Genomic DNA, 20707 nt, shown 5'->3' with positions numbered 1-20707 from the left:
TGCGACATTTTTTTCCTCACAGCGCGAGCAGCGCACGGCTTCTCTCCAAACATGTCCGCTTTCGAGCCACTGAGCCCTGAACACTGAGCTGTGTTTTCGCCACATTTCTTGACCCATGTGGTAGGCTATAAACTTAGATTTGCAACTGTTCGTTTTTAGTCATTTCACCAAGTAAATGTGTTGTGTTGAGAGCATTATTGAGAGAGATTAAAAGCAGCACAGAGTAGTAGGCTATCAGGGCTGAGAAGTAAAAACGGCTTTCAGTAAAAACAAGTTTGGTGAGTCCTTCATGTGCTGATGTGCGGTCGTTTGAGAGTGAAAGCGCACTCAGTACTGCACAGAGTTTCATTGCGACTTTTCACGGGCTGTTCTCACCATTGTACAATACATGCTGATCACTTTCTGAGTATAATGGCATCACCCCCAGCGCGGGGTCTGCACGGTGACTCACAGAGACTCGCGGGGCCCCACCCCCACGGAGCTTTGCTCGAGTATAAGAGCACCTTAATTAGCCACAGAAGGCAACTAGCGCTGAACCGGAAGAACAAATACGTTTGCGTTGAACGCGGAAGAGAGAAAAAGTGGGCGTGGTGAATAAGGTGAATAGCATTTACAGTAAGATAACAGTAAATCTTGTCTTTTTTCTTTGCTTTTTTCTGGCCTTCTGGCCTTATGGCACTCCATGTTTCTGTCACTACACACACACACACTCACGCACACACACCACCACACACACACACACACACACACACACACACACCCCTTGGCATTCATGTGTGTAATTTGTCCCTGCCAGTAATAGCGCTGCAGGAGACTGTTATTTCCCTCCTCTTCTTCTGGGTTCTTTTGAGGAGAATATTGAGTGTGGATATCAAAGGGGTGGTCTCATCAGCGACCCCCCTGGGAGATCTTTGAATTACTGCTTTCTCTACCTCGCAGAATTGCTGTGAAAAGCACTCTCATACAGTATCACTCTATGTTTTTATTTTGTTTTTTATTTAACCAGGTAACTCATTAAGAACAAATTCTTATTTACAATGGTGGTCTATCTGAGGTCGAGCTTGCTATCTCATTATGCACTTTGTAATTCCATCAATCAACGTTAAGATAGATAGATAGATAGATAGATAGATAGATAGATAGATAGATAGATAGATAGATAGATAGGTAGATAGGTAGATAGGTAGATAGATATATTATATAGATAGATAGATTAGATAGATAGATAGATAGATAGATAGATAGATAGATAGATAGATAGATATAATAGATAGATAGAGAGATAGATAGATAGATAGATAGATATAGATAGATAGATAGATAGATAAAATAGATAGAGAGAGAGAGATAGATAGATATATAGATAGATAGATAAGATAGATAGATAGATAGATAGCTTTATTTGTCCCGCAGAAAATTTGTTTTCACAGTCAGTACATGTCTCATGAACATTGGTGATCACATCATACATCTTCCAAGAACATGACGCATAACATACACGATAACATACACTCCCCCCCCCAATCCCTCCCCACCAGTGTCCCAATACATAGAGCACAAACGTAGGGTAAGATAAGGTAAGGTAAGGTGTACATAGAGCACAAACGTAGGGTAAGATAAGGTAAGGTAAGGTGTGGATAATACATAGAGCACAAACGTAGGGTAAGATAAGGTAAGGTAAGGTGTGGATCTATACATAGAGCACAAACGTAGGGTAAGATAAGGTAAGGTAAGGTGTACATAGAGCACAAACGTAGGATAAGGTAAGGTAAGGTGTACATAGAGCACAAACGTAGGGTAAGATAAGGTAAGGTAAGGTGTGGATAATACATAGAGCACAAACGTAGGGTAAGATAAGGTAAGGTAAGGTGTACATAGAGCACAAACGTAGGGTAAGATAAGGTAAGGTAAGGTGTACATAGAGCACAAACGTAGGGTAAGATAAGGTAAGGTAAGGTGTGGATAATACATAGAGCACAAACGTAGGGTAAGATAAGGTAAGGTAAGGTGTGGATCTATACATAGAGCACAAACGTAGGGTAAGATAAGGTAAGGTAAGGTGTACATAGAGCACAAACGTAGGGTAAGATAAGGTAAGGTAAGGTGTGGATCTATACATAGAGCACAAACGTAGGGTAAGATAAGGTAAGGTAAGGTGTGGATAATACATAGAGCACAAACGTAGGGTAAGATAAGGTAAGGTAAGGTGTGGATAATACATAGAGCACAAACGTAGGGTAAGATAAGGTAAGGTAAGGTGTGGATAATACATAGAGCACAAACGTAGGGTAAGATAAGGTAAGGTAAGGTGTGGATCTATACATAGAGCACAAACGTAGGGTAAGATAAGGTAAGGTAAGGTGTGGATCTATACATAGAGCACAAACGTAGGGTAAGATAAGGTAAGGTAAGGTGTGGATCTATACATAGAGCACAAACGTAGGGTAAGATAAGGTAAGGTAAGGTGTGGATAATACATAGAGCACAAACGTAGGGTAAGATAAGGTAAGGTAAGGTGTACATAGAGCACAAACGTAGGGTAAGATAAGGTAAGGTAAGGTGTACATAGAGCACAAACGTAGGGTAAGATAAGGTAAGGTAAGGTGTGGATAATACATAGAGCACAAACGTAGGGTAAGATAAGGTAAGGTAAGGTGTGGATAATACATAGAGCACAAACGTAGGGTAAGATAAGGTAAGGTAAGGTGTACATAGAGCACAAACGTAGGGTAAGATAAGGTAAGGTAAGGTGTGGATCTATACAAGGTCAGTGGGACATTTTGTTCAGGGCGGTTATTGTTGAGGGGACAAAACTTTTACCAAATCGTGCTCTTCTCTATTTCAGTGATCTGTATCTGCGGCCTGGTGGCAGTAGTGTGAAGTGTGGGTTGAGTGGGTGATCAGTGTTGATCAGTGTTGTTCACTATTGCGAGTGCGAGGGGTTTGATGGCTATGTCGTTCATGTCTGACAGATTGGGTGTGGGGGAGTGGATGATTTTGGAGGCAACATGGGTGATCTTGGTGAGTTTGTTTTTGTTGGATATGCTCAGCATGGTGTAGAAGCAGGGGGAACAGTACAGGAGGATGGGTTGAATGATACGTTTGTATAGCAGTAACAGAAGGTGCGGGGCAACAGAAAGTGCTCTGAGTTTAGGGATGATGTGGAGTCTCTGTTGGGAACGTTTATGGATATTAGTGATGTGTTGATCAAAGCTGAGTTTATTGTCCAATGTGAGTCCAAGATATTTGAAGTTGTTGACCTGTTCTACTGTCTTGCCGTGAATGGAAGCGTGATTCAGTCCAGTGTGGGGTGTGTTTGGTGTGTTAAGTGATGTGTATAACAAATTTCAATAATGGGGACTAGCTTGCAGCCAACTCCCAGTTTTTATATCATAGTGCACGCCCCTTTTCTTTGAGGATGTATAACCCATTCATTGTTAGGCATGCCCCCTTAAATTCATGCTCTCTCCCCATCCAATCACAGTCTTCCACGCTGCCTTCTCTGGCAATAGAGAGCCCCAGGAATGAGTCCGGAAAACATAGATGCTAACACTTCCGGGTTCTTCACTGTTTTTCGCCTATGGGATTTTTGAATGGGTTTTTGCCGTGATGCTTCAAATAAGGTCTCTGGGCAACGCAAGCTTAATCAAACGCGAACCAGTGTTCAGCAGGATAATCTTCACACATGAGGACCACTTTTATGAGTTTTTAAGCTTTTACGTGCCGTTAAAAGGGTGGCTAGCTAGCAAACGGCTGAATGAGACTACACTGTTGAGTCGACAGGGTCGACATAGGTCAATAACATCATCACTTCAAAGGACGAACATGGAAATTATCTTTCTCTCACCTGGTTCAGCCCGGGGTAATCAGTGCACAGCAGCTCACACATCAACAACACTCCAGGTTGAGTGGTGACGTGATGGGGAAGCCTATGCGACACTGTGTGTAGTTCTGGATTAGCTTAGCACGAGCGTTTTACTTTTTTTTTTTACGCTTCAAAACTCATGAAAGTGGTCCTCATGTGTGAAGATTATCCCGCTGAACACTGGTTCGCGTTTGATTAAGCTTGTGTTGCCCACAGACTTTATTTGAAGCATCGCGCCAAAAACCCATTCAAAAATCCCATAGGCAGAAACAGTGACGAACCCGGAAGTCCGGGACTTCCGCGTTCCGACTACAAAAATATGTCATCCCTGGGGCTATCTATAGCCAATCTATTCCTGCCTGCTGAGCCAATCACCTAACCGGGCAGTATATGAGGAATCCATGTCTTAGTGCTGCCTATGTGCTACTGTATGTGCTACATGTCTCCCTTAGCTGCTGATCATCATCGCTGAAGCAGTTGTTTTCGCCCCACCTCCTCCCCTGACCACCACCAACGTCATGACTCCTGAAGAATTCCCTATGGGGGGATTTTCTATCCTATTCATCGCTGACACCCTCCTCTCATCATCTCAGGAGGAGCGTCATAATATCATGGAGTCATACGCCAAAATTAATTGTTGTTTGTTGTATCATTAAAGCTGATCAAACTTTCTACTAGTTTCTCATTTATTGAATGACCAGTTCTTTTGTCTTTTGTGAAGTGCAGAAGTGCAGTGCAGATCACTCAATGCAGATCACACAGGAATTACAATGCTGATCTTGTAGCCAATATGGACTGCTCTCCTGTTTTGTCCTGTGTGTGCGTTGATAGTACCTGGGAGGATTTTAAGAAAACATTTACCATAGGACTTTGACTCATGAGGATCTTATTACCTGCAGAGGTCTTAGGAATTGATTAGGAATTAATGACATCACAACAGTCTAATCTAATGTTAATTTAAAATGAGTTATTCCTCTAAATCTGGCTTCAAATGAGCAACGGGTTACCGGCAAACCTTTGGCCGCCACCAAGTGTTGCCCCCTCAGAATTGTGGCCCCTCAGGCTCAGTCAGGGACAGTGTTGATGTTGTTAGAAACAGCCCTCAGGCTCAGTCAGGGACAGTGTTGGTGTTGTTAGAAACAGCCCTCAGGCTCAGTCAGGGACAGTGTTGATGTTGTTAGAAACAGTCCTCAGGCTCAGTCAGGGACAGTGTTGATGTTGTTAGAAACAGTCCTCAGGCTCAGTCAGGGACAGTGTTGGTGTTGTTAGAAACAGTCCTCAGGCTCAGTCAGGGACAGTGTTGATGTTGTTAGAAACAGTCCTCAGGCTCAGTCAGGGACAGTGTTGATGTTGTTAGAAACAGTCCTCAGGCTCAGTCAGGGACAGTGTTGATGTTGTTAGAAACAGTCCTCAGGCTCAGTCAGGGACAGTGTTGGTGTTGTTAGAAACAGTCCTCAGGCTCAGTCAGGGACAGTGTTCGTGTTGTTAGAAACAGTCCTCAGGCTCAGTCAGGGACAGTGTTGGTGTTGTTAGAAACAGCCCTCAGGCTCAGTCAGGGACAGTGTTGATGTTGTTAGAAACAGTCCTCAGGCTCAGTCAGGGACAGTGTTGATGTTGTTAGAAACAGCCCTCAGGCTCAGTCAGGGACAGTGTTGATGTTGTTAGAAACAGTCCTCAGGCTCAGTCAGGGACAGTGTTGATGTTGTTAGAAACAGCCCTCAGGCTCAGTCAGGGACAGTGTTGATGTTGTTAGAAACAGTCCTCAGAAGGCTCAGTCAGGGACAGTGTTGATGTTGTTAGAAACAGCCCTCAGGCTCAGTCAGGGACAGTGTTGATGTTGTTAGAAACAGTCCTCAGGCTCAGTCAGGGACAGTGTTGATGTTGTTAGAAACAGTCCTCAGGCTCAGTCAGGGACAGTGTTGATGTTGTTAGAAACAGCCCTCAGGCTCAGTCAGGGACAGTGTTGATGTTGTTAGAAACAGCCCTCAGGCTCAGTCAGGGACAGTGTTGATGTTGTTAGAAACAGTCCTCAGGCTCAGTCAGGGACAGTGTTGATGTTGTTAGAAACAGTCCTCAGGCTCAGTCAGGGACAGTGTTGATGTTGTTAGAAACAGTCCTCAGGCTCAGTCAGGGACAGTGTTGATGTTGTTAGAAACAGTCCTCAGGCTCAGTCAGGGACAGTGTTGATGTTGTTAGAAACAGCCCTCAGGCTCAGTCAGGGACAGTGTTGATGTTGTTAGAAACAGTCCTCAGGCTCAGTCAGGGACAGTGTTGATGTTGTTAGAAACAGTCCTCAGGCTCAGTCAGGGACAGTGTTGATGTTGTTAGAAACAGCCCTCAGGCTCAGTCAGGGACAGTGTTGATGTTGTTAGAAACAGTCCTCAAACTCAGTCAGGGACAGTGTTGATGTTGTTAGAAACAGTCCTCAGGCTCAGTCAGGGACAGTGTTGATGTTGTTAGAAACACTCCTCAGGCTCAGTCAGGGACAGTGTTGATGTTGTTAGAAACAGTCCTCAGGCTCAGTCAGGGACAGTGTTGATGTTGTTAGAAACAGCCCTCAGGCTCAGTCAGGGACAGTGTTGATGTTGTTAGAAACAGTCCTCAGGCTCAGTCAGGGACAGTGTTGATGTTGTTAGAAACAGCCCTCAGGCTCAGTCAGGGACAGTGTTGATGTTGTTAGAAACAGTCCTCAGGCTCAGTCAGGGACAGTGTTGATGTTGTTAGAAACAGTCCTCAGGCTCAGTCAGGGACAGTGTTGATGTTGTTAGAAACAGCCCTCAGGCTCAGTCAGGGACAGTGTTGATGTTGTTAGAAACAGTCCTCAAACTCAGTCAGGGACAGTGTTGATGTTGTTAGAAACAGTCCTCAGGCTCAGTCAGGGACAGTGTTGATGTTGTTAGAAACAGTCCTCAGGCTCAGTCAGGGACAGTGTTGATGTTGTTAGAAACAGTCCTCAGGCTCAGTCAGGGACAGTGTTGATGTTGTTAGAAACAGCCCTCAGGCTCAGTCAGGGACAGTGTTGATGTTGTTAGAAACAGTCCTCAGGCTCAGTCAGGGACAGTGTTGATGTTGTTAGAAACAGTCCTCAGGCTCAGACAGGGACAGTGTTGATGTTGTTAGAAACAGTCCTCAGGCTCAGTCAGGGACAGTGTTGATGTTGTTAGAAACAGTCCTCAGGCTCAGTCAGGGACAGTGTTGATGTTGTTAGAAACAGTCCTCAGGCTCAGTCAGGGACAGTGTTGATGTTGTTAGAAACAGTCCTCAGGCTCAGTCAGGGACAGTGTTGATGTTGTTAGAAACAGCCCTCAGGCTCAGTCAGGGACAGTGTTGATGTTGTTAGAAACAGCCCTCAGGCTCAGTCAGGGACAGTGTTGATGTTGTTAGAAACAGCCCTCAGGCTCAGTCAGGGACAGTGTTGATGTTGTTAGAAACAGTCCTCAGGCTCAGTCAGGGACAGTGTTGATGTTGTTAGAAACAGTCCTCAGAAGACTCAGTCAGGGACAGTGTTGATGTTGTTAGAAACAGCCCTCAGGCTCAGTCAGGGACAGTGTTGATGTTGTTAGAAACAGTCCTCAGGCTCAGTCAGGGACAGTGTTGATGTTGTTAGAAACAGTCCTCAGGCTCAGTCAGGGACAGTGTTGATGTTGTTAGAAACAGCCCTCAGGCTCAGTCAGGGACAGTGTTGATGTTGTTAGAAACAGTCCTCAGGCTCAGTCAGGGACAGTGTTGATGTTGTTAGAAACAGTCCTCAGGCTCAGTCAGGGACAGTGTTGATGTTGTTAGAAACAGTCCTCAGAAGGCTCAGTCAGGGACAGTGTTGATGTTGTTAGAAACAGCCCTCAGGCTCAGTCAGGGACAGTGTTGATGTTGTTAGAAACAGTCCTCAGGCTCAGTCAGGGACAGTGTTGATGTTGTTAGAAACAGTCCTCAGGCTCAGTCAGGGACAGTGTTGATGTTGTTAGAAACAGTCCTCAGGCTCAGTCAGGGACAGTGTTGATGTTGTTAGAAACAGTCCTCAGGCTCAGTCAGGGACAGTGTTGATGTTGTTAGAAACAGTCCACTCAACATTGAACGGGTGTGAAAGTAATGGGCGTGAAGTCTTTCAGTGTGTGCTGTAATTACTTAATGCATTTAAATGTGCTCAGATGGCCACCTGAGGGGAGTGCTGCTGTGCACACAACATAAAGCACAGGCTGTACCACTTTATAGCTGTGAGCTGCAGGCAGCAGCAGCCACTTGTAGTGTTGCTACAGTATGTGGTGGTCAGCCTGCTCATGCAGTTTAGAGCTGCAGGATACAGAGATACAAACACCTACAGTACGGTCGGCCTGCTCATGCAGTTTAGAGCTGCACAGGTGCGGACTGCATAATCGGGCACGTCGGGCAAATGCCCGGTGGCCTGGCCTGGCCTGCAAATTTTTTTTTTTTTTTGGTGCCCGCAGTCAGGCCACTCACTGAACAGCAGGCCAGGCGCCGCCTACTGGTTTACTAGTGGTTTTATTACTTTATTAGTTAGTCTGAAGTAATAATTACACTTCAGGGTTAAAGTGGGTGCATCTCATTGTAAAATTGGACTCTGCCCAAATTGGGCTTCAAACGGCCCAAATTGGGCTTCAAATGGCCCAAATCTGGCTTCAAACGGCCCAAATTGGGCTTCAAACGGCCCAAATCTGGCTTCAAACAACCCAAATTGGGCTTCAAACGGTCCAAATCTGTCTTCAAATGGCCCAAATTGGGCTTCAAACGGCCCAAATCTGGCTTCAAACGACCCAAATTTGGCTTCAAACGGCCCAAATTGGGCTTCAAACGGCCCAAATTTTTCACGCGTCGGCCTGTTTGGTATCTAAAGCCCGGCCTGAATTATGATCCCAGTCCGTCCCTGGAGCTGCAGGATACAGAGATACAAACACCTACAGTACGGTCAGGCTGCTCATGCAGTTTAGAGCTGCAGGATACAGAGATACAAACACCTACAGTACGGTCAGGCTGCTCATGCAGTTTAGAGCTGCAGGATACAGAGATACAAACACCTACAGTACGGTCAGGCTGCTCATGCAGTTTAGAGCTGCAGGATACAGAGATACAAACACCTACAGTACGGTCAGGCTGCTTATGCAGTTTAGACCTGCAGGATACAGAGATACAAACAGAGCTACAGAGATACAAACACCTACAGTACATTTCTCACACTGGCTACTAGTTTCACTCTTGAACCCACTGTTGAGATTGTTGGACTTCCACTTAAAAGCATTTTTGCACAAAGACACTGAGAGGACATTTGTAGGAAAAAAACACTCGGTGGCACTCCAAAAATTAAAATGCAAGACTTTTGCTCAGGTTTCCATTTTTTTTTTCAGGCTAGACTGACACGTTTTGGCCATGGGCCTTCATCAGCATCATACAGAATGATGGTACCAGCCTCTTTTTATAATGCAGGTAAAATAATCATCCCCACCTGTGTAGGGGGAGGTACTTGCTTAAAATTAATACAACATAGAATATAGCACTTAATAGAAAAAAGTACATGATACAACAGTGACTTCATGAAAAGTTGCATAAACACAGTACATTTTTATAATAGTGACATTAGGCTATATTCTAAGAAGATCACGTTTGACAATCATTCTGAAGTTCAGGGACACTTTGATCAACATCAAGGCATACAGACAACAAGGAATTATAGACAATACTGATAAATCTTAAACAGTTACAGACAGTTACACCCCACAGTTACAGTTACAGCTCACAGTTACAGTTACACCCCACAGTTACAGTTACAGCTCACAGTTACAGTTACACCCCACACCATGAATCCATCCTTTAGTTTAATTAATTATACTGATTGATGTTGCACACAGTCATGAATAATGAGATATCTTTGATTCTGCCTATTCATGAACATTAGTGACTGCACAAGCATACAAGTACAACCCTGTACTTGAGGCTACCACTTGTCAGCAGCCCCACTAAGGTAACCTGCACCAATCTGGTCACAAGTTGTCACTAAATTTAAATACTAGGCATCTTGCGCGCTACGCGCGCTCGTTTCCTAGTGCCAGTATGCAGTGTGAATGAGACTTAGCTGGCTGGCAGTATGCAGTGTGAATGAGACTTAGCTGGCTGGTAGTATGCAGTGTGAATGAGACTTAGCTGGCTGGTAGTATGCAGTGTGAATGAGACTTAGCTGGCTGGCAGTATGCAGTGTGAATGAGACTCAGCTGGCTGGTAGTATGCAGTGTGAATGAGACTCAGCTGGCTGGCAGTATGCAGTGTGAATGAGACTCAGCTGGCTGGTAGTATGCAGTGTGAATGAGACTTAGCTGGCTGGTAGTATGCAGTGTGAATGAGACTTAGCTGGCTGGTAGTATGCAGTGTGAATGAGACTTAGCTGGCTGGTAGTATGCAGTGTGAATGAGACTTAGCTGGCTGGTAGTATGCAGTGTGAATGAGACTTAGCTGGCTGGCAGGATGCAGTGTGAATGAGACTTAGCTGGCTGGCAGGATGCAGTGTGAATGAGATTTAGCTGACTGGCAGTATGCAGTGTGAATGAGACTTAGCTGGCTGGCAGGATGCAGTGTGAATGAGACTTAGCTGGCTGGCAAGATGCAGTGTGAATGAGACTTAGCTGGCAGGATGCAGTGTGAATGAGACTTAGCTGGCAGGATGCAGTGTGAATGAGATTTAGCTGGTAGTATGCAGTGTGAATGAGACTTAGCTGGCTGGCAGGATGCAGTGTGAATGAGACTTAGCTGGCTGGCAGGATGCAGTGTGAATGAGACTTAGCTGGCTGGCAGGATGCAGTGTGAATGAGACTTAGCTGGCTGGCAGGATGCAGTGTGAATGAGACTTAGCTGGCAGGATGCAGTGTGAATGAGACTCAGCTGGCTGGCAGGATGCAGTGTGAATGAGACTTAGCTGGCTGGCAGGATGCAGTGTGAATGAGACTTAGCTGGCAGGATGCAGTGTGAATGAGACTTAGCTGGCAGGATGCAGTGTGAATGAGATTTAGCTGGTAGTATGCAGTGTGAATGAGACTTAGCTGGCTGGTAGTATGCAGTGTGAATGAGACTTAGCTGGCTGGTAGTATGCAGTGTGAATGAGACTTAGCTGGCTGGCAGGATGCAGTGTGAATGAGACTTAGCTGGCAGGATGCAGTGTGAATGAGACTTACCTGGCTGGCGGGTGAGAGCTCTCGCCATCTGTTTCCTCTCCTCTCCATGGCCAGACTGCCAAAGATACCCTCATAACTGAATATTCATGAAGCTCTGTTCTCCCCAATGTTGCCTCGTGCCTCTTTGTTGCTGGAAGTTCGTCTTAGAAATCAATACATGCTAGGATCGTCTCTTTACATCAGTCCTGGGCTTAATAGTATCTGCAAAGAACCTCATCAGAACACTGAATGGGTTCCACATAGGGAGATACAGTCTGCGGCCATTGAGGAAAATGTTTGAAAGTCTACAGAAGGGGCGGTTCTAGGCCGTTTTTGGGTGGGCTTTAGCCCACCCAAAAATAGTCTCAGCCCACCCAAAAAAATAGAGGCAAAAAAAAAGTTTTTTTTTTTTTTTTTTTTTTCCCCCCTCTCCAAATCCATGGTGGTCATTAGTAGCAGTTTCTGACTACACTCAATGCGCTGTGTGCGTGTTTCCCCCCCCCTCTATGTTCTTAGGGTGGGCTGAGACAAACATTTAGGGGGGTTCAGCCCACCCGAAAAGTTTCTAGAACCGCGGCTGCGCTGGCGCTCCCTCCTCCATCTATCTGCCTAATCCCACATCACTTCACACAGGTCACACACAGTACAGCAGCGAAGTGGTCCTCCACAGTCCACACAATCGTTCTCCCCACTCATGATCAATGAAACTGTGAGGTGAGCATTGAGCAGTCAGAGTCGTTAGTAGTTACTTAATTAGCGCATATTGATATGCAAATTAGCGCGTAACGTTGTTTCATAGGCTAAACAAAAGAACTTGTGGCTGTGCCTGCCAGACAAACAGGTGGACTGGAGGAAGGTAGGTAGGCTACCATGGCACCAGCCAGCCATGTCATGCTAGCTCGCAGTAAAGTGGGTGTAAATGGATGCAATGTTTTTTGAGAAACATATGGGCATAAGTGACAAACATATTTTCAAACGGGTCCCTTGTTATCTGAATGAAATTAAGCCCTTCAGAATCGCAAGTGGCTGCTTTACACAGCCTGTCTGATGTGATGATGATGATAGCTTAACATGCGTGCATGGCATGCTATTCCCTTTTCTTTCCTTCTTTCCCTATTTTTGCACGCTGTGGTGGTGGTAGCCTACCAACTTCCAACCAGTCAGATCTTGTTTTTTCCCACAATAATTTCATAATACCATTTGTAATGACACCGTTGTAGTGCTGTTGTTCAAAATTAAAGTACATTTTCTCAGATTTATTGGTGTCTTTCTAGTCACACAATTTAATAGTCAGTGTTTCCCATACACTGATCTATTTGTGGTGGTACACCCTACATAGATTTTGACCCCCACAAATACTGCCACATATTAATTTCAACTAGTTGACTGCAAACTCCTGCTTTAGTGCTTACAGTATATTATTATCTTGTCGGAATATTATTCCAGCCAATAAGTTAGGAAGTTCCCTTTTGATATAATTTTACTTTTGTTTTGCCTACAAAGCAAAATGTTACTTTACTTGAAACTCCCCTGAAGTGATTTTGGTATTATTTATGCAAGCATAATTCTACCATATAGAACCTGTATGCAGAATATATATAGTATATATAGGGAAACAATTATTTTTTCATCGCTGTAAAACCACAGAACGGTAAAGAAGATATTGATGTGTGTAGTTCTTCATAGATCTAGTCTCTTCATTTTGATCTCAAAGTGCGCCAGTTTGATCCATTTTTACTTGAAACTGTACAAAATTTTCTTCCGGGGGGGCATGCCCCCGGACCCCCCTAGGGGTTCAGCGGTCCATGACCTTTGGGTGGGCTGAGCCCACCCAAAGGTCTGATGCTAAAACCGCCCCTGGTCTACAGTATATGGTTTACATGTCTGGCATTGACGCACATGCAGTATCTGATTCTATCTGAATGATTGTGATGTGGTACTGTAAAGTTTACAATGTAAACCACATCAAACTAGTGCTCCAAACACGTTAAAATACTGTGAATTATTTGCAAATTAACTTTGTCGTAATTGCGCAGTTTGTATTGTAAGTATTGAAGTACAGCCTGCTATGTGTTCTTTCTCTTGATTTGTACCTTTTCTCCTCCTTGTACCTGTTGTGTGATGTTTGCACAGAGCTGGACGTCCATGCAGTGACCGGCATCATAGTTGGTGTGTGTCTGGGCCTTTTATGCATCCTGCTCTGCATGTGTTTCAGCTTCCGCAATGGCAAGGCCAGGTATCAGTCAAAATACCCATTTCTCTACTATATACCTATATATATCTATATATATAGATATATCTATATCTATATCTATATCTATATATATATATACACCTGCACATCACAACCTGAGCACCTGTACGCTTTGTCTCACATTCAGTCTCCCTATAGTCCCTAACTCCTATCCTATCCCTCCTCCTACTCTGTCTCCTCCAAACAGGGAGGTATCTGGGGGGCTGGACTCTGCAGCTGTGACCCCGCAGTACAGGAGAGGGGGTTGGCCCGTGCCCACCACCGTGCCGGAGTGCAGCGACTCCCACGAACTGGAGACGCTGATGCCCCCGGGCAGCCAGGAGCCTGGCCAGTCGCTAGCAGAGGCTTCCGAGCCCGAGAAGCAAAGCCTGATGGGTAGCTCTGGCCTGGGGCCAGGGGAGGAGGGCCCTGCAGCTGAGCCCAAGGTCAAACCCTGGAGGAGGAGGAGGAGGAGGAGGAGGAGGAGGAGGAGGAGGAGGAGGAGGAGGAGGAGGAGGAGGAGGAGGAGGAGGAGGAGGAGGAGGAGGAGGAGGAGGAGGAGGAGGATTCTATTATTTTGTCACATTTGTTGATGGAGGAATAACATTAAGCGTTGTTCTTGCAGGCCGCTTGGAACGGTTCTGTGAGTCGTAACTGGGCCAACCGAATCACCAGATACAGAGACACCATAACAGAGGAATCTCCTACGCTCATCAATGGAACTCTCAACATACTAACTGATGATAACAGCAAGGTAAATGAACTGATGTGTGCGTGCGTGCATGTGTGTGCAATGTAACCCAACTTGCTCTGAAGATGGGTAATGAAAACATGCTAGCATATACGTACATATACAAAATTAGAAGGTAGGTATGGGGCGATATATGGAAATTCTACAGTATATACTGTATCCAATACAAAAATGTGACAATACATATCGTGGGGCAGACAAATGAATTGTGATATTAGCTACATTTTATTCTTCCGTAGTAATCACAAATGAGATGACTTGATCATTGTAATTTAAGCTCTCGATCCAAATTATGTTATTTGCACTTTGTAATGACATTTTTACATTTTTGTTTACATTCTAGCAAGCCAATGCCATTGCTACAAAGATTTGTAGCTAAGACATAAACATAGGCCTAATTCTGCACAGTCAGACTTTATTGCGATTGAACTTTTATTTATTACAATGTATCGTGCTTGTATTGAATCATGAAACTCGTATTTTTGTATTAAATCATATTTTGAGATGAGCGTATCGTCCCATCCTTAATAGAAGGTTATGGCCATGTTTGTTACTCGGGAATATCAACTATACACAGAAGGGCCAGGTGTGACATGGATATGGTTTTGTTGCAGGACTTGGACTTGTGTGCATCGCTGTGCAGTAACCAGGTGGAGGCAGAAGTCATCGTTCACTCGGAGCTGTCAGATCCAGGGAGGGAGAAGAAGAAGGAGGCTGCGGCCGGCGAACGGGAGGAGGACTCCGACGACACCGGGGGACCCTCACTGTCCGACAGCAGATACTCACCCATCGGCCAGCCGGGGAAGGAGGAGCCTCTAGAAAAACTCTTGCTGGCCCAAAGCCCTTCGGGTCCTTGCCCGGTGAAGTTGGTGGCCAATCACAACGGGGAGCTCGAAGGCACGGGGTCCCGGCTCACGGCGGGCGTGGAGCTGCACCAGGATGTGGGGTTGACCAATGGCTTCCACACACCCAAGACCCTGCGGGCGGAGCTGAGGCCGGAGCCCCTGGAGAACGGGGACTCCAGACACTGCCCTCCAGCCCCGGGGAAGGTACTCTCTTCTGGGCTGCATCTCTCCCCTGCCCCCTTTGTCAGCTCCGGCCTTGTCCACTCTACCTCAACAGCCCACAGTTACCTGTGCCCATAGCCTCTACAGGGAGGCCACACACACAGACACACACACACACACACACACACACACACACACACACACACACACACACACACACACACACACCAGACTGATATCCCTTCTTTTACTTACCCAGGAAGAACCGCAAAGGAATATTTTTCTGCACCTCATTACTGGATTTCTTTTCTCTTCCTCGCTCTACGTTTTTATAGGTACTTTGAATCCATTGTTTCATATGTGTGTATATACAGTATATCTATTTTTTAGTGCTAGAGTATATGGGTATGCATTCTGTTGCATTACTGGGGTTGTTTCCTGCCCACAGGAAAAGAAAGAAAGAAAAAGATTTGACTTTACCAACCAGATGAAAGCGGATTGAAGGAGGCCATTCCCACTGTCGCACATGGCTCCATTCCACTCAGGAATGAGGAAGCCTGGAACGATGGTTGAGTGAGCGAGCACTTGGGCAGGTTACGATCATGGAGGGGAGGAGTAGAACTTCAGGCTCAATCAGTCTGTATGGAAGCTCCTCTACTGTGGCTCTGAGGAATGAGCCTTACAGGGTATCTACACACTCTGAGAGTGCAGAACACCTGTGTCTCTCTCCAGCCTCCTGCTGTCTCAGGGCCCAGACACACACACACACACACACACACACACACACACACACACACACACACACACACAGAAAGCACTTGCATAAATGTCTTTATTCCATCATATCTCTCAAACACACACACACACACACACACACACACACATGCATGCGCACACACACACAGATTGACATTTCCTGACTGGAGCGTGTGGGGGTCTCAGGTGCCTAATTATTCTAGGCGCATTTATAACCTCTGTATATTTATATAGATGATTATATTCAATACAAGTAGGAAACACATGTCAACATGAAGGAAAGTGGAAAAACAAAAAAAAACATTGAAGGTGTAAAAAGTTATGGAGGCGACAGATATGGTTTAATACATGAAGCATTCTATTCCAAAATGCCATATAGCAGTTTTACTGTTTTTTCAAATGGTGGAATGAAAGGCTTCACATGTACATGTTGGTATTTGGTTTAATTATGTTGGTGGGAGAAATAGAGGAGATGTTATAACAGCCCATCTGCTAATTGGCTCCCAATTAGGGATGCACCGTTGTCCACACGGTTTTCAAGATATTGGGGCCATGAGCAGGGTGGAGTCAATCTGCTTCCAGTTAGCTAAATGTAAAAAGAAAATGTAAAACATCTTTATTTGAAATGCTTGCAATTCATGGATTATTTGAAGTGAAGGGTCACAATCCTGTTCGATTCAACACTGAAAACAATCAAGTTCCCAATGGTACAATCTGCTACCCGGAGTCTTGTATTCCAAGTTAGAAATCGAAGTAAATTTGATCTCTTTCGAGAAAATTTCATTATATCACAATTTGTGCATCGACCCCAAACTAATGGCCTCAATGTGTCCATGGAAGTCACGGAGCAGATTGCGACTCGTTATCAGCCAATACTTGAAGCTCAGTATTAAGAATGACTTTCTGGCTGTCGAAGTGGAATCGGTGCATCCCTACTCCTGATCAACAGCACTACCTCATTTCTTTACAGGACGGTTTCCAGTGTGGTTTTATTAGTCTTGTGTAACTAGCACCTTTTGAAGATCTTTTTCTGAACGCGTCTGATTTCACAGCCTTTTGGTATTTGCAGAGAGAATTGTCCCACACTGACTGTATGTTCTGCTGTTATGTCAAACGGGAGGGAAGTGACGTCGCTCCGGCGCATTGCGACTTCCTCTCAGATTTCTGCTCATACCGCGTCATCCGATCGACTGCGTCACTCGATCCTGTGTTCCTGTTCGAGCCCCCTGACAAAGCAGACTCCTTTGAGGACACAAACTAGGGGAGGCAACGGCGATGGTTGACTCAGCCAATACCTCAACTCAACCTGGGCAAGGCTTACTCTGATAGTGGTGATATCACATGTAGACTAGCTACACTATGTCCTCCATTGTATCTGTGTGATTCTGATGGGAGCCCTGCCCTCACTCTACGCCAAGTTTTGGGATTAATTCACTTTCAATGAACTAAAATCACATCAATTTGCACAACATTATTAATAATAACATTCTCAATAAGAACCACTCAATGACAAAATATTTTGAAGAATATCCGCTTCCTACATGCCAAGAACATTGACTGAATTGAAAGTGCATTGAGTCTGGGCCAGTTTTTTTTATGATGTCTCTCATCCTCTCTCAGGTGGCTCTCTTCTCATCCAGGGAATGGAAATACCTTGGAGACCACTTCCATACTAGCCATGTTTCCATCCCTGTCCATGCAAGTGTCAAAATCTCGCCAGCTATATCTCAATCACATCAAAAATAGGAATGTAAATAGTTTTTTCGTTACATATATAAAACACCTTTGACATTTTTATCGACATAATTGCTTCTCCTCTAAAAAACACAAAAACATTTTTGTTCTTGATTTTCTGAACAAAGTGCATGGTTGTAACCTCACAGAGACTTATTTTTGTAGTCTTGTCATACAGTATAATGTAGTCATGTCATGTAGTGACAGAAGTGAATGTGTTCTTAACAGACCTGGGTCAAATAATAGTTGTAAGAAGTTTGCTTTGCCAGATGGGCAGAGTTGGCCACAACAGGAGAATTCAGATAGCTGTGAATCACAGAAAAGTATACTAGATACTTTACTGTTTAAACTTCTACACCTTATGGCACTCTATATTGTGCTATTTGGCAAACTGCATACATCTGGTACTTAAAACTGAAAGCAAACCAAAAAAGGTATTTGCATGTGTTTGACCCAGTTTCTCAAGTTCTTGATACTGTTTCTCATCATCCTCGAAAGCCTGTTTGTCCTGAGGATGGCTCGTCTGTGACTACTTTCACCTGAGGATGGCTCGTATCTGGCTACTTTCAACCTGAAGATGGCTCGTATGTGGCTACTTTCACCTGAAGATGGCTCGTATGTGACTACTTTCACCTGAAGATGGCTCGTATGTGGCTACTTTCACCTGAAGATGGCTCGTATGTGGCTACTTTCACCAAAGGGCTCATTTTTACTTTCTTATTTTTTGCTCAAACAATTGGAGAGTCCACAAAGAAGCATTCTCAAACACATTCCAGTTTGATACTTCAAACATACCTCACTCAGTCCGGATCAGCCATGATTCACTTCTAGCAAACTGATGTGAAGTCATGCCCTTAGCCAGGCCACTGTAGTAGGAAGAAGAGTGCTACAGTATTTGCAGTTGGTAATGTTTGTCAAACTGCTTGGACTACTGCTGGACTACCCATCTGGACTAACAGATGGGTGGGGGTTACTGCATGTTCAGATAGCGTTCAATTAGTTGTCCGCCACAAAAACATAAAGTAAATTAACTTTTAAGATATTTTCCTGTGGTTGTCTACATTTTCCGCCACACATCATATTGTCATATCAGGCAATCCCGAGTCATTTGGCACCCAAGCAAAAAAAAAAAAACGCAAACTATAACAATTATTTGCGAATGCGTTTCTGTCCAGGGCTGGCCTCAATTATTGGTCTTTGCTCAAGCGGAAAGGATTGATTAACACTTTTCATAAGTACTAAAAAGAAAAAGACACCACGACACTCATTTGTCACGGACACATAAAGCATTTTTGGAAATGGGTTGTTTTGCATCACTGGGTCTTAATTTGAGAGCTGAAGAGTCCATCATCTGTGATGCTGGAGTTAGACTGTGTGACAATGTAGCGACCACAATCGAAATGAGTCTGAGCTGAAGTATGAAATGGTGCTTGTTAATAGGTACAGCGTAGATAGTAGCATAATTATGTTTTCAATAACATTCTATTTGTGCTTCATGTTCTCTTTTAAGTGTCTCTTGTCAAATCACATGTCCGTTTTTGGCCGTGTTTCAAGCCTCGATGCAGTAGTAGTGGATTTACGTGGTGCAAGGAGCCGACGTCGAGGATCTAAAACTAGGATTAGCATCAAACTTGCCTCCAGCTTAAGGGATGTACACTCTCCTTATAGGAGTTCTATTGATTATTTTAACCACTATCTTTTTCTTTTTTTTTGCTAGAGCAGTCAGAGGGAAATGTATCATTGCTAATTTCATAGAGATGTTCATTACTTTCATAACTGCATTATTGCATCCTCCATTTGTAATGGTTTGATTAAATAGTAATACCTCATGTTGGTAACTTGTTGATTTGATCCAAATCGGTTTCTTAAATTTAGGTTCGCACACTGTTGTTTTCTGAGCCACTTTTGTACTTTAGTGATGAAGGGGTTAAGTAGATGAGGGGAGGATGGAGTCTGGAATTCCAGCAAAATTACTTTTTAGGTTGTCATTCAGCGATGGTACACATTTCCCAAGCTTAATCAATGTTTTGGTATTTAAAGAGTTTTCAGCATGGGTTTTCAAGAGCAAGGAAAAGATAATCCTATGATGTCATTTGATTTGATTTGATTTGATTTGTATTTGTCTCAAACAAGCACAAGCATAAAAACAGGCAGTATATGTAAAAAGAAAAACAGGTACACAGTGATAAAGTGCAAGTTCGAGAAGGGGCTGAAGGAAGCAAAGCTTATCATGTACAGCCCCCACTTACATTGTCATAGACGATCCATAAGAACATACATAATCCATAAATCTGTAACATCTTTAAAAATTAAACATTAAACTTTAATATAAAAAAAAACGTATAAACATACAAAACTAAATAAATCCTTTCTAAAAACAGTATATATATGAAGTATAAATTAGCTGACCAGTTCTTTATAGCTGACCAAGAGTGATTGTTTGCATTTGCGTTTAAATAATGAAATGATCTAAGATGACTGTTAAATATCCAGAATAATCAAAAAGAAAACATTGATCCTGTTAGAACAACAATTTGAAGAGGTAACCACCCTTTTCGCCAAAGCATATTCCATTCAAATTATTTATTGGACATTGTTGCCAGGTACAATTCCAGTAACTCAGTTCTTATACACGGGTATCTGTCTTTCTTTCAACGTAATGTTGTTTCGATTATCCCAGCTGCTTCCTAAATTATTTTGACTGACATTTCTACAGTAAATACAGTATAGTTTCTCTTGTTTGATTTTGAAAACTCATGATTAAAGCTCATAAAGACCAGGGGGCAAACATCTGCTGGATAACAGCCTAAGAGTCCGTTTTTTGGTGGAATGCCACTTTGATATAACCCAGGTGATAGAAGTGCCACGCAGGGAGAAGGCGCTAAAGCGATGTCCTCCCCAGGCAGGTCATACTTCTCAGTGCAGGCAGCCATTTTAAAATAATGGTCTCTTCTCTACTCAGGTGCCCCATCTTTGCATAAAATTGTCATGCCAGGGATCACGCCAGCATATCTGACTCGGATGTGTGTCATTTGTTGTCAAACGAAACCTCATTTTTGTCTTTCGGGAAAGAAAATCAACACTTTATGCAGACGATGTTGCTTTTTTAGTTTTGTACAAATCACTCAGTGTATTCTATCTCTGGCTTTCTCTGTCTTGTGGGGAGCTGCCTTGTCCAGTGATGTCACATTGTTGTGCATTTTTGTACAT

General features: G+C 43.9%; 1 protein-coding gene across 1 annotated transcript in view; it reads left to right on the top strand.

The window, feature by feature from the left end:
- Positions 1–15145, top strand: part of igdcc4 (immunoglobulin superfamily, DCC subclass, member 4) — a gene marked incomplete at its 3' end in the record, with an annotated part of 121877 nt that extends 106732 nt beyond the window's left edge. Inside the window, exons 17-20 of the mRNA XM_083652759.1 lie at positions 13150–13252; positions 13458–13695; positions 13875–14003; positions 14615–15145. Of these exons, the coding sequence (XP_083508885.1) occupies positions 13150–13252; positions 13458–13695; positions 13875–14003; positions 14615–15145 (1001 nt within the window). The remainder of the gene's footprint in view (positions 1–13149; positions 13253–13457; positions 13696–13874; positions 14004–14614) is intronic.
- Between the last annotated feature and the right edge of the window lie 5562 nt (positions 15146–20707).

The sequence above is a fragment of the Poromitra crassiceps genome (genome assembly GCF_964638095.1).
Source record: "Poromitra crassiceps genome assembly, chromosome: 16".
Taxonomy (NCBI): Eukaryota; Metazoa; Chordata; class Actinopteri; order Beryciformes; family Melamphaidae; genus Poromitra; species Poromitra crassiceps.
Note: the sequence above shows the minus strand (reverse complement) of the source record. Positions and strands in the feature narration are given on the sequence as shown.